Source organism: Gymnoscopelus braueri (assembly GCF_963280865.1).
Source record: "Gymnoscopelus braueri genome assembly, chromosome: 17".
NCBI lineage: Eukaryota > Metazoa > Chordata > Actinopteri > Myctophiformes > Myctophidae > Gymnoscopelus > Gymnoscopelus braueri.
The window spans coordinates 4,182,638-4,196,050 of record NC_137617.1 but is presented as its reverse complement, the minus strand read 5'-3'; the positions used below and the strand labels follow the sequence as shown (position 1 = coordinate 4,196,050).

General features: G+C 40.7%; 1 protein-coding gene across 1 annotated transcript in view; it reads right to left on the bottom strand.

Annotated features, from left to right (window-relative positions):
* The window catches only part of nrg3b (neuregulin 3b), a gene marked incomplete at both ends in the record, with an annotated part of 418,765 nt that overhangs the window by 29,900 nt on the left and 375,452 nt on the right, over window positions 1–13,413 (bottom strand). Inside the window, 1 exon segment of the mRNA XM_080454810.1 lies at window positions 4,285–4,387. Coding sequence (XP_080310936.1) covers window positions 4,285–4,387 — 103 coding nt within the window.

The window sequence follows — 13,413 nt, the reverse complement described above, 5'->3', positions numbered from 1 at the left end:
GCATATGCAATGTGGCCCTCTGGAGTGAGTGTGGAAATATAGTGGGCCTCTCCATCGTCAAAGTTGCATCACCCCTGAAGTAGGGCATTAATTTACGAAAAAAACACAAGAGGATAGAATATGGAGATAAGAGGTTTCTGCCCGACAACAACGATATAATAAATCCTGTTTATCTATGCGGGCATTTGATGATAGTTCAGTGTGTGGTGGGCGGTGGCTCTTTAGCTTGCACTGATAAGTTATCACCCTCTCTCAGTCCTATTATCACTCCCCTCACTCCAGGCTGTTATGTGATAATCAGACATTCACACAGCCGTGTGATAATAATAGATTCACACAATATATTGGGTGATAATTATTAATAATAATTGACATTCAACACAGGATATCGTTGCCGTCATGGTGCAAACCTCACATGTCCAAAAGCATTCCTCTTGTGCAACACTCTTGCAGTGGTGGAAAGTAACTAAGTACATTTACTTAAGTACTGTACTAAAGTACAATTTTAAGGTATTTGTACTTTTACTCCACTACAATTATTTGAAAACGTTAGTTACTTTGCAGATATAAATTACACTTTAACCCTAACCCTATTGTATAACTAGGCTATTTGAAAATAGCCGATCTAAAAGCTCACACCGCGTCGCATTGCGACGTGTTGTGAGCTTGTAGATCTGCTATTTTCAAACATTTTAGTACTTTTACTTTTGGTACTTTAAGTATATTTTGATACCAATACTGTTGTACTTTTTTTCAAGTAACATTTCGAACACAGGCCTTTTACTTGTAGCAGAGTATTTTTTATATTGTGTATTGCTTCTTTTACTTAAGTAAAATATCTGAGTACTTTTTCCACCACTGCACTCTTGTATGATGTATTGTAGGACAATAGTTTACACAAAAAAAAACAAACATACAAAGTTGAAATTATGGAGAAAATACAAGGTTTCTGCCCGACAGCGACAATATGTGATAATAATTATTAATTATATATTCACGCAATATAATGTGACCCAGTACGCATTAAATTCTTTTTTTCCAGCTCTCCAGTAAAAATTGCGTCTCCGCAATCTGTATTTAATCATTTTTGGATGATTTGATCCGTTTTTGGTCCAACAAATATTAAATACAGATTTAGAATCTTCGCATGGGTATCCATCATTTATTTAAAAGTCAGAACTGAAACTGCTGTGTGAATATGAAAATAATGAATGAACATCAAGTTAGTTTTAGTTAATTATTTCACAGGGGAGACTCGCCGCTTGTGTTCAATACAATCTGTTGATCATTTCAAATCTGTCTTTTATACGATCATGCGGTAACATTACAAGAACCCTCACTTGTTCTGTTGTGTCAATTCCAAATTAAAAGAAATACAGCACTAACTCAAGCTTGGTCTCGTGCTCAGTCAGTTGTGTCTTCTGTGACAGGAAACTGTGCCAGTTTATTTGTGTATTTGTGTATTTTATAAGACAAACTTTAACCAGCAATTATAAAACAGCGATGCTCACATACAGTAACTAGAAGGTACTGTTCCTGAAGAAACAGTGTGGGATCGCTAAGAATGTTGATGGTATTGAGTATTGATAGTGTTAGTAGAGTTAAAGGTTTGAAAGGTTTAAAGGTTTTAAAGGTTTTAAAGGTTCTAAAGTTTTGAAAGGTTCTAAAGGTTTGAAAGGTTTGAAAGGTTTAAGAGGTTTGAAAGGTTTGAAAGGTTTAAGAGGTTCTAAAGGTTTGAAAGGTTCTAAAGGTTCTAAAGCTTTGAATGGTTCTAAAGGTTTGAAAGGTTTGAAAGGTTTGAAAGGTTTAAGAGGTTCTAAAGGTTTGAAAGGTTCTAAAGGTTTGAAAGGTTTGAAAGGTTTGAAAGGTTTGAAAGGTTTAAGAGGTTCTAAAGGTTTAAGAGGTTCTAAAGGTTTGAAAGGTTCTAAAGGTTTGAAAGGTTTGAAAGGTTTAAGAGGTTTGAAAGGTTTGAAAGGTTTAAGAGGTTCTAAAGGTTCTAAAGGTTCTAAAGGTTTGAAAGGTTCTAAAGCTTTGAATGGTTCTAAAGGTTTGAAAGGTTTAAGAGGTTCTAAAGGTTTGAAAGGTTTAAGAGGTTCTAAAGGTTTGAAAGGTTCTAAAGGTTTGAAAGGTTTGAAAGGTTTGAAAGGTTTGAAAGGTTTAAGAGGTTCTAAAGGTTTAAGAGGTTCTAAAGGTTTGAAAGGTTCTAAAGGGTATTTACTTTAAATTATTTTTAGTCACTTTATTTACTTTAAAGTATTGTTTACTAATTTTTACAACTTTTAAGTATTTTTACTATTTTTTTCAACTTTTAAGTATTTTTACTATTTTTTTCAACTTTTAAGTATTTTTACTATTTTTTTCAACTTTTAAGTATTTTTACTCATGTTGAGTACTTTTAAGTATTTTTACTCAGTATAAGTACTCTTAAGTATTTTTTAATCAAGGTACTTACTTTAAAGTATTTTTAGTCACTTTATTTACTTTGAAGTAGCTTTTACTAATTTTTACAACTTTTAAGTATTTTTACTCTTTTTATCAACTTTTAAGTATTTTTACTATTTTTTTCAACTTTTAAGTATTTTTACTCATTTTGAGTACTTTTAAGTATTTTTACTCAATATAAGTACTCTTAAGTATTTTTACTCAAGGTATTTACTTTAAAGTATTTTAGTCACTTTATTTACTTTAAAGTAGCTTTTACTAATTTTTACAACTTTTAAGTATTTTTACTCTTTTTATCAACTTTTAAGTATTTTTACTATTTAAAAAGTGAAATATCTCTAAAAGTACAAATTATTTCAAAAAATTCTAATGGTAGCCAATATGTCCTAAGTAGGCTGAACGTTATAGAGTTGGAACGGAGTTTCTATCTAAAAGTATGAATTTCTCCATTGAAATGAATGGGAGTTTTTTAGAAGTAAAAAGTGAAATATCTCTAAAAGTACAAATTATTTCAAAAATTCAAATGGTAGCCGACATGTCCTGAGTAGGCCGAACGTTGAAGAGTTGGAACGGAGTTTGTAGCTAAAAGTATGAAGGACTAGTTAGGGGCCAAAAAACGGTGTTGACAATAACAGTAGTGTGATCGCTTTAGCGATCCCACAATTAGGCCGCTTGGGGGAAGAAAAAAAGTTTTCCATTTTATAAATAGTTTTAGTAGAAAAGAAAGCCTTTATTCTACTGGCATACAGCTAAATTAAACTAGTAACTAATCACTAAACTTGTCACTTTTCCTGTTATGTCAATTTCAAATGAAAAGGAAATAAAGCACTTCATCAAGCGTTGTGTATCGCTCAGTTGAAGGAAACCGTGGCAGTTTATTTTTGTATTTTATAAGCCAAACTTTAACCAGCAATTACAAGCAGTGATGCTTGCATAATTAGGGCATAATTAGACTGCTTGGGGGAGAAGGATTTTAATTTTAATTTAATCTAATTTGTTTAGTAGAATAGAAAGCCAGCTCTATTGTCATTGTACTGGCATACAGCAAAATTGAACTAGTAACTACTAGTTATGTTATGTCAATTCCAAAAATCACAAATCGTGCCTCGTCTAGAGATCACCTTTGTCCTATGTGACAGGGCACTTTGCCAGTTTAATTTTGTATTACATAAGCTAAACTATAATCAGCAATTAACCAGTGACACTCCCATAGGCTAATGGACTCTATGCACAGTGGCCATATTGGAAAGAAATTGGGCCTCTGCCTTACTTCCTTCACAGGTGTTAGCAATGATAATGATTAAGGCTCTGTTCCATTCATGGTCAAACAGAGTCAGGGTGCTGATATTGTGCATGTTGGCTCACTGGAAACACTCTGCTACACCAGTGGGTCTCAAAGTGTGGTCCAGGGACCCTCACGGTTCCTTGAGGGGGTTCCAAATGGCCCCTTCCGGGTGTGTAACTCTGAGAGTGTACGAATGGAACCAAATGGACCCGGAGGGGTCCATTTGGTTCCATTTCCAGAGTTATGGGGGTCCTTGAAATTAAAAACGTCTGAGAACCACTGTGCTACATGAAATGGAACAAAGCCTTCATTAGTATCATTGGTAACACCTGTGAAGGACGTAAGGAAGAGGCCCAATTTCCTTCCAATATGGCTGCTGTGCATAGAGCTATTGGGCAGTTTGGAAGGGGGAACAATGTTTTTCATATTACTCATTGAAGAATAGAAAGCCTGAATTGGTATTGTACAGGCATATAAAACAATTAAACTAGTAACATTGTAGCACACTGCCTGAGGCTTTCTCCAGCACCGGCGTGCTGCCAGCTAGCATCACTCACTTGTTGCGACGGTAGAGCGCCATGCACGCCACTCCCAGAAGACAGATCCCTGAGGCGATGCTGAAGATGGACAGCACCTGCCTCTGGTAGGTCTCACCACTCTCTGCAGGAGAGACCCAGGAGAGACCAGACATGCTGTTAGTCAATTTACACTCTCACACAAACCATTGTGGGCTGTGGCAGTGGAGGATTGGAATGAAAGACATCAACATATTCAATATAATACATGTATGTATGTGTGTATGTATGTATGTAAATGTGTTCACGGCCACATAGCACAGTATAAAAGAAGCAGTCATGCTGTCAGTAATGCCATTATTCTAAGCTTTGGCAGGGATATTAGGGTAAATGTAAATCCAAAGCACTTTACCAAGTGCATTACATTCACCCATTTGCACACATTCACACAAGGCACCGACCTGCTCATTGGGAGCAGCGAGGGGTTCAGTGTCTTGCTCAAGGACAGTTCGACACGAACCCCAATAGTAATAATAATAATACACTTTATTTGTATAGCAACTTTTATGACATGAAATGCAGCTCAAAGTGCTTTACAGAGCAAGAATACAATTACAGAAAAAGTACAACTAATGTAACAAAAAAGCATAAAAGAAAAGAAAAGCAAAAGCATTAAACAACATTAAAATAAAAGCAAAAAAAGGCAGTGATTCAGGCAAAACAGTGAGGACATGAATAACAACACAGGGATTTAATAGTGGGGGGCAGAGTATGAGCAATTTGTTGTTTTAATATGAAAATTATGCAAAAGTTTCGTTTTCACTAGTGAATTGAAGGTAGGGTATATAGAAACATTTTGGTTTGAGTTTCAAACACTCAGATAAAGAACATCTTGAAGGTCTAACTGTAATAACCTTTGACTCGATTATCCAATATGAACATAATGAGGTGTGTATGGATTCATGGTCAGTAGCAGCAACTTTTCACACATATTGCCGAAAGAAGCAATATTTCTTCTGGTATCGGCGCATTTCCACAATAGTGGCATAAAGAGGTCTATGTGCTCACCTGCATGAGTCTCCAAAAAAATGCGTGTCTCCACTATCTACTTTAATTACTAACACGAGGCTACAGTGTCTTGTAAAACATAATGTATTTAAGGGAAATAAATAGATGGGTTTTTGAGATGTTTTAATATGTGGTGGTGTGTTGGGGGGGGTAGTACTGCCTTGCTCTGTGCAAAACCAGTAAGGAGCTTTAAGTAAAGCAACGTACAAAGACAATTTGTCCCATTCACTCGAAAGAAGTCCTATAGTGGAACGTTCCACACCGAACATTCCCATATGGAATCTGTCCTACACAGAGGATTAGACAGTAGATTATATCCAAGTTGGAATGTTCCACTGAGGACTTCTTTTGAGTGAGCATGAATGGGACAAATTATCTTTGTTCCTTGCTTTAGTTGGTGACAATTGCAGCTGCTAAACTGTGTCGCACAGGGACATTGCCCAGAGCAACAGCCAGGCGGTCACATTGAGATTGACAGTTACAGAAACACATTTAGATCTGCTGTAGCCTCATAGAAAAGCATCCCCTGCTGTTGTTGAAGATGGGGCAATAGACCATATTCACACGGCGGCCATGTTTCTATGAAGTCAATGAAAGTAGCCACCCCGGGTGGCGGCACTTTCAATGTTAAATTCCAATATGGCCGCCGTGTGAATATGGTCTATTGGGCCTATTCTTCCTTCCTTCACAGGTGTTACCAATGATACTAATGAAGGCTCTGTTCCATTCTGGTCAAACAGAGTCAGGGTGCTGATATTGCGCATGATGGCTCACTGGAAATACTCTGCTGGTTCCTTGAGGGGGCTATAAATGGCCCCTTACGGGTGTGTAACTCTGAGAGTGTACAAATGGAACCAAATGGACCCGTAAGGGTCCATTTGGTTCCATTTGTACACTCTCAGAGTTATGGGGGTCCTTGAAATTAAAAGGTTTGAGAACCACTGTGCTACACTAAATGGAACAGAGCCTTCATTAGAATCATTGGTAACAACTGTGAAGTGGAAGTAAGGAAGAGGCCCAATTTCCTTCCAATATGGCTGCTGTGCATAGAGCCTATTCAGACACTTCTGCACCAACACGACAGAAGCAGTGGCGGAGCGTCCGGGGAGGCCAGGGAGGCGGCCGCCTCCGGGCCCGCGACCCAGGAGGGCCCGGGCCGTCAGATAATAAATCGGTAAAATCAGGCAAAAATAAGAATTAAACAACATAACCCTAACCTAACCCTACCCTAACCCTAAAACCGAAATAAAGTGACAAAAAGCCCCCCAAAAAGTGACTGAATCCGCGGAAAACCCGCAAAATTTGGCGCGGGATGTGCGCCCACGCACGCGCGCGGCCTGATCACTGCGCTGTGCCTCCTGGCCCGGCTTTCAGTTGTTCCGCCACTGGACAGAAGTGGTGTCACACCAGTGTAAGAGAGACAGACAGTAGGAAAGCTGAGAGGGAGACAGTGTAGGAGAGCCATTGTGTACATTGTAACATGCAGAGGTTATTTTGAATACTTCATATTTTGTTACCATGCCAATTTGCATAACTATATTTCTATGGACTTCTCTTCACAGTTACAAAGTGTTCTGTGAAATAAAAACCAACTGTCATTAACAATTCAACAGCTGTTTGAGAGGAATAGCATGTACTTTTGGCTTTTATTAAAGCCCACTTGACAGCAAACATTTTCCATAATACTATCACTGCGAGACCAATGTACTTTCAAATAAAACTGCAGGCTTGCAGGTTGGACAGATTAAGTTATCTGTGCACAGCCAGTCACTACCGGTTTTCCTTTTTCTCTCTTTTGCCCTCATACATTTTGGAGTGTCATAAGTAGTCGTACATAGAATTTCACTTCTGCCCTGACAGGCTCATAGGTGTGAAACATTCGCGTGACAATTCCGTCCTCAAGTTTGGATGTGAATGTTCCTGACAGTAGAGAGTAGGGAAATGTACATTGCCCGTGGGTAGCAAGGTGAATACACAGTGAAGTGCATTAAAGTGGAGCCTGCAAACCTGAACTCAAGTTTTTATCAAAGTGTCAAACTAAGTTTCGGCCCATATTGCATCTTCATCAGGCCAAACCTGCTCAACCCTATGAACTGGAGCATTGTTTGAAAAATCTTCCTGTCTGTAAGAGCCAGCAGATCTGTACATGACTCCTGTCTTTCCTTGTTGCAACTCATTTTTGGCAGGTTATCAAGTGGTAGGGGTGGATGTATGATCCTTCCAATCAGGAGTTTATTGGGTCTTTTTCCCCCTTCTATCTTTTTACTTTGCGAGGTGTAGAGCTATGAAAAGGAGGGGACTGGTCGTCTAAGGCAGTGGTTCCCGACATGTGGGTCGGGACCCCCAGGGGGGGGCGCCACATGATTTTGGGGGGTCCCCAGATGACAGTGAAAAAAATAAATAAAAAATGTGTACCTAAAAAGTAAAAAAAAAGTAAAGAAAATAAATGAAAAATATGTATCTGTGGAACCTAGTCAAACTAAATGTAATGCCTCACCTCCTACACTTCCAAGTGCTTGTCAGGGTGGAGGGTCCCGAGTTCAAAAACGATTATTTTGGGGGGTTGCGGCCTGAAAAGGTTGATAACCACTGGTCTAAGGCTACGATGCAGTGGTGTCTGATAAGAACGTAACCCGAGGGGGGCACGGTGGCGCAGTTGGTAGCGCTGTCGCCTCACAGCTAGAAGGTCCTGGGTTCGATTCCCGCCGGGGACGCTGTGGGCGCTGGGGGCGTGTCTTCTCCTCCGCGTCATCAGCGCCCATACCCTAGGTGGGGTTGGCGAAAGGGCCTACTCTGTGTGGAGTTTGCATGTTCTCCCCGTGTCTCCTAGGGTAGTTAATACCCTCACAAAAACATGTAGTAATCCTGGTCACTATACTGCCTCCCCCTGGTCAGCCGGGGCGCTTGATGGAGGGGAAGGGAACTGGTTGGAATAACGTGTTCCTTCCACGCGCTACGTCCAACCAGGGAAACTCCCCCCTGTCAGGTGACAAGAAGGTCACAGTTGGCTCTCATGCATTGAAGGAGGCATGAGCCCTGGCCTCCCTAGGCTGGTGGGGGGAGTGTAGTGCCCAGGATCACTTAGCAAATTGGCACCGGGTGAAAAAAGGGTTACAAAATCGAGGGATAAAATGTTTTAAAAAAAAGAACGTAACCCGAGATATCCGACGCGTGTGGTTCGAAAAGTGGTTCGAGGCAACTAGTAGCTCAAGCCAAACAAGTATGGGTCTGGATCCTGAGTATAGTTTTGAGAGAGAGCCATTAGAATCCCGATGATAGGAGTCCTGGAGGTCCGTGTCCTGTCCTCTGTCCTTTCCTGTGTCCACTTCTCTGTCATGTCCTGCGCTGAGGGGAGAAGCGACTCTCTGGACCGGCTTCGAATGCTATCAATACATTGAATGGGACATTATCACGTTTTATCAGACCATTCATTGGACGTAACCAGGAGATACTGACCTACCCGGAGGCAGAGCAGTCCCTACAACATGATTTACGATTCCGTGCCTATCGGTACGTAACTCGGTCGGTGCTGAGTAGGCTCAAGCGAACTGGTGCCGAACGTTGCCGAATGTTGCGAATGCGCACCTCCGACATGGTTCGAAACCGAAACCGTCGGTAGGTCAGTATGTCCTGATAATGCCCAATGAATGGTCTGATAAATCGCGGGTAGGTCAGTATGCCGCCTACTTCGCCCATTCAATGGTCTGATAAAACGTGATAATGTCCCATTCAATGCATTGATAGCATCCAAATCAGGTGCTCTCTGAGGCTTTGCAGTTTTTCTTCCATTAGTCCATGAGCCAGAGCCCCAAAATTGAGCAAAAATTATCGAAAGAGTGGGCAAAACCAAACCTATATTAAATTGTTCATAGGGTCAATACAAGTAAATAAATATATGATAACCTTTCCACAGGAGCAGCTTTTTCATGGTTATCACACATTTTGTTATTTTCCCCATACGTACATGACAGGTGAAGAAATGACAAAATTTAAAAAAGAGTTATCATAATGAAACTTCCTGAGTTGATTACTTACATGAAGACAATGATTTATCGTATTACAAGTTTTCTGAAATTGTATATTTAAATATGCAAATTAGGCATTTAGTCCATGAGCCAGAGCCCCAAAATTGAGCAGATATTGAATATTCCCTCGTTAAAAACCTTTGAATCCAACATCTTAACAAAATGAAATAAGTATGTTGACTCTGGCTTTGTCCAATGTTGATTCTGGAAAGTTATGCAAATTTGGGCATATTTTCCTATGCCTAATTTGCATATTTAAATATACAATTTCAGAAAACTTGTAATACGATAAATCATTGTCTTCATGTAAGTAATCAACTCAGGAAGTTTCATTATGATAACTCTTTTTTAAATTTTGTCATTTTTTCACCTGTCATGTACGTATGGGGAAAATAACAAAATGTGTGATAACCATGAAAAAGCTGCTCCTGTGGAAAGGTTATCATATATTTATTTACTCGTATTGACCCTATGAACAATTTAATATAGGTTTGGTTTTGCCCACTCTTTCGATAATTTTTGCTCAATTTTGGGGCTCTGGCTCATGGACTACATGCAGTACTTCCAGAGCGTGCTTCAGCTGCGTTGGCCTGTGGAAGATGCAGCAGATTTTTTTTTTTTGGGATGAATGAATCATTTCCTCCGCAGGTAGGTAGCAACCTCCTCCGAGGCTAAATATGGGTCATGGTGGATTACAACTACTTCCTGTTGGCCCCATCTGGCAAACAGCTCAGACAGACGGTTGATAATTGCTGTGGCTGTCACTGTGCTATAGCTATTAGCTCCTGCCACATGTGTAATACAGCTCTGTCACTGTGCTATAGCCATTACTGTAGTTCCTGCCACATACAGCTCTGTAAGCAGCAGAAGATGGTTCTAATGAGCTGGAGCTTTCTGTAGGTCTCTATAAATATCCATGTGTTTTTCCACAGTCCATCAGGCTATGCTGTTAGTAGTTGTATTGCAGGATTCTCACTCGGTACATTGTGGACATTTGGCTTGTTATGCAGCAGATGATATCCTCATCCATCTTTAAGCAGCAGTGCCACAGTTTAGTTTGCATTGTTCCTTGATGGTCTTCATGTGCTGGATGGAGCGGCTGATGCTGCAGTGCAAGGCGAGTACAGACAGTGAAGACATTATTTCAGCTGCTTGGCAGCTACTGTACACTATGTTCCCTACTAGCCCTGCTATTCTGAAATGAACTATGATGAAACCGTCTCCATTTTCCATCTCTTTTTCTGTGGGAGTCACTGGTGGCATCTTCTGAAATGCTGCCACATTTGGTCCATAGTATAAAAATGTAATTCAAGACGCACTTTTTCCTGTTAAGCCAAAAGTTGTACTCTTTTTCTTTTTTTCTAAATTTTTATCCCACGATTTTTGTAACCCATTTTTTCACCCAGTGTCAATGCCTAAGCTGTAATCCTGGGCGCTACTCTCCCTCTGCCAGCCTAGGGAGAGCCCCCAACTGAGCTCATGCTTCCATCAATGCATGAGGAGTGAGCAGGCCACTGGTAGGACGTAGCGCGTGGAAGGAGCACGTTATTCCAACCCGTCCCTTTCCCCTCCATCAGGCGCCCCGGCTGACCAGGGGGAGGCAGTATAGTGACCAGGATTACTACATGTTTTTTTTGTGAGGGTACCTATACCCTAGGGGACACGGGGAGAACATGCAAACTCCACACAGAGAGGCCCTTTCGCCAACCCCACCTAGGGTATGGGCACTGATGACGTGGAGGAGAGAACCTGAAGTTGTACGTTGTACATAATAGGCAATAGTCCACTCAAGCAATAGTTGTATGCAAACATGTATTTGCATAGGTCAAGTGCTGGATAAAAAGTGCATGAAACAATGTCAAAATTTACATCCACTCGCTGGAATGCAAGCACCCTTTTATGTCTTACTCAGACTATACTTTTGTACGGGTCAATGTGAAACCACCAGAACCCCTGGGTTTATCTGCAGGTCGGGCAGGTGAGGGTCAACATAGTTACAGAATACATTTAACTTGAATTAATTTGTTTTAAAGTTCTTTCTGCCTATTTTGCACTTGTGAGAGAGAGAGAGAGAGAGAGCGAGAGCGAGAGCTTCCATATGCAGTAGACTATATAGGCTACTGAATATGTTAATTCATGCCTCTCTCCATGGTGCTGAATAAGCACATTGCCAGAGGCCAGATCAACATACAGTACAGCCCAGGGGTGGGCAACTATTTCAGGCATGAGATCTACTTATCCGTTTGAGTTGGCACTGGTAGCTGGTAGCTGCTGGATGGTGAATCACTGCTTTGACTCTGAAAGCCTTCGTGTGAGAAAACACAGACTAAACATGTGTGAATGGAACACATGATGTCATGAATGATGAATAGGGGGCGAAAGTAGAGCTTTGTGGGGCATTCCCCTTTGTGGGGCATTCTTCCTGTTGTTAGTGAAACCAGTTCGAACGGGGACAGTTCAGTTTCTGGTGACAGTCCAAAATGTCCCGACCTCTTTTTGTGTCCTTTCAGTGGCAAAGCGGCGAGCAGGCAGGCTCCTCTCGTGCAGCACGACAGAAGGTTGCAGTGACCTTCTTTAACCCATTAAGACCGGGCACGCATCTGTGTGTCATTTTAAGATTCATCTAAAAACTCATAGCTATGAGCTTGTAGATCTGATATTTTTGAAAAATCGTGAAAATGTGTGCAAATCTTTGAATATATATATATACACATTTTAACTCAAATCTTTGCACACTGGAACAAAATATTTTGAGATGGGGGGGGGGGTTCCGTGGACAAATACATATCATTTTGGGGGTCCTAGAGATGAAAAACGTTTGAGAAACACTGATATATAGCAACATAAGTAAAAAAAAAAAGACATTTGTAGAATCCCCTAGAAGCAAAGCTTTGAGTAAAAAATATTCGCATTGAAAAATATACTGTATATATTCAGAGATGTGCACACATTTTCACGATTTTTCAAACAAATTGCAGATCTACAAGCTCGTAGCGTGGCACTCGGTGATGCGCTACGAGCTTGTACATCTGCTATTTTTAGCAGCTGCAAAGCTGCTCTATAAACAGACAGAGACATCGTCATCCGCGACACCTATTTGTCATTGGCTGTCCTGGCTGTCTTTAGCCAATGGGGACACTTCCCCGTTTAAGCCAATGGGGAGACGGCCCGTACTCAGCAGTACCACCCCTCCCCTCCCTGAGGAAATCAAGGCTCCTTAGTTTATTCAACAACAATATTCTGCAAGTGCAACGTAGTTTCAGACGGTGCGGACTACAGGGTTAGCTTAAATGCTAGCGTGCTCCCTCAGACCTACTTGGACTATTAAGTTATTATTTGGCCATGTTCACCCTGACTTTAATTTTCGCTATTGTTGGGAAGACCCGTGTGTTGTCTAAGAAGGTTGCCATCACTTACATAAAAAACATAATTAGCGTTTAGCGGCGCACATTCAATGTTGCCAGGTTTGGCGAGAAGTCAGGCTATAGAGTTAGCCTAAATGCTAGCGTGCTTCCTCAGACCTAGTTGGCCTATTAAGTTATTATTTGGCCATGTTCACCGTTACTTTAATCTTTGCTATTGTTAGGAAGACCTGTGTGGTGTCTAAAAATGTTGCCACCACTTATATAAAAAACATAATTAGCATTTAGAGTCGCACAGTTGCCAGGTTTGGCGAGAAACAAGCAGGTCTATGATAACAATCACACACACACGCTGACAAGCCGCACACACACGGCATACACACACACACACACACACACACACACACACACACACACACACACACACACACACACACACACACACACACACACACACACACACACACACACACACACACACACTACAGCATGCAGCTGCTAATAATATGAGTGTCAAGTCATATTTATTTATATATAAGACATAAAAAAGACATTAAAAAAATGACACACAGATGCGTTCCCGGTCTTAATGGGTTAACGTTACTGTTCCAGCTGTGTTTGTGAAAACAGACCGCTGTGTTGCCGCTTGACATTTCACTTTCACTTCACATTCATTTCCCTCAGTTCACTGCCAGCATTGATTTGAGCATTTCTTT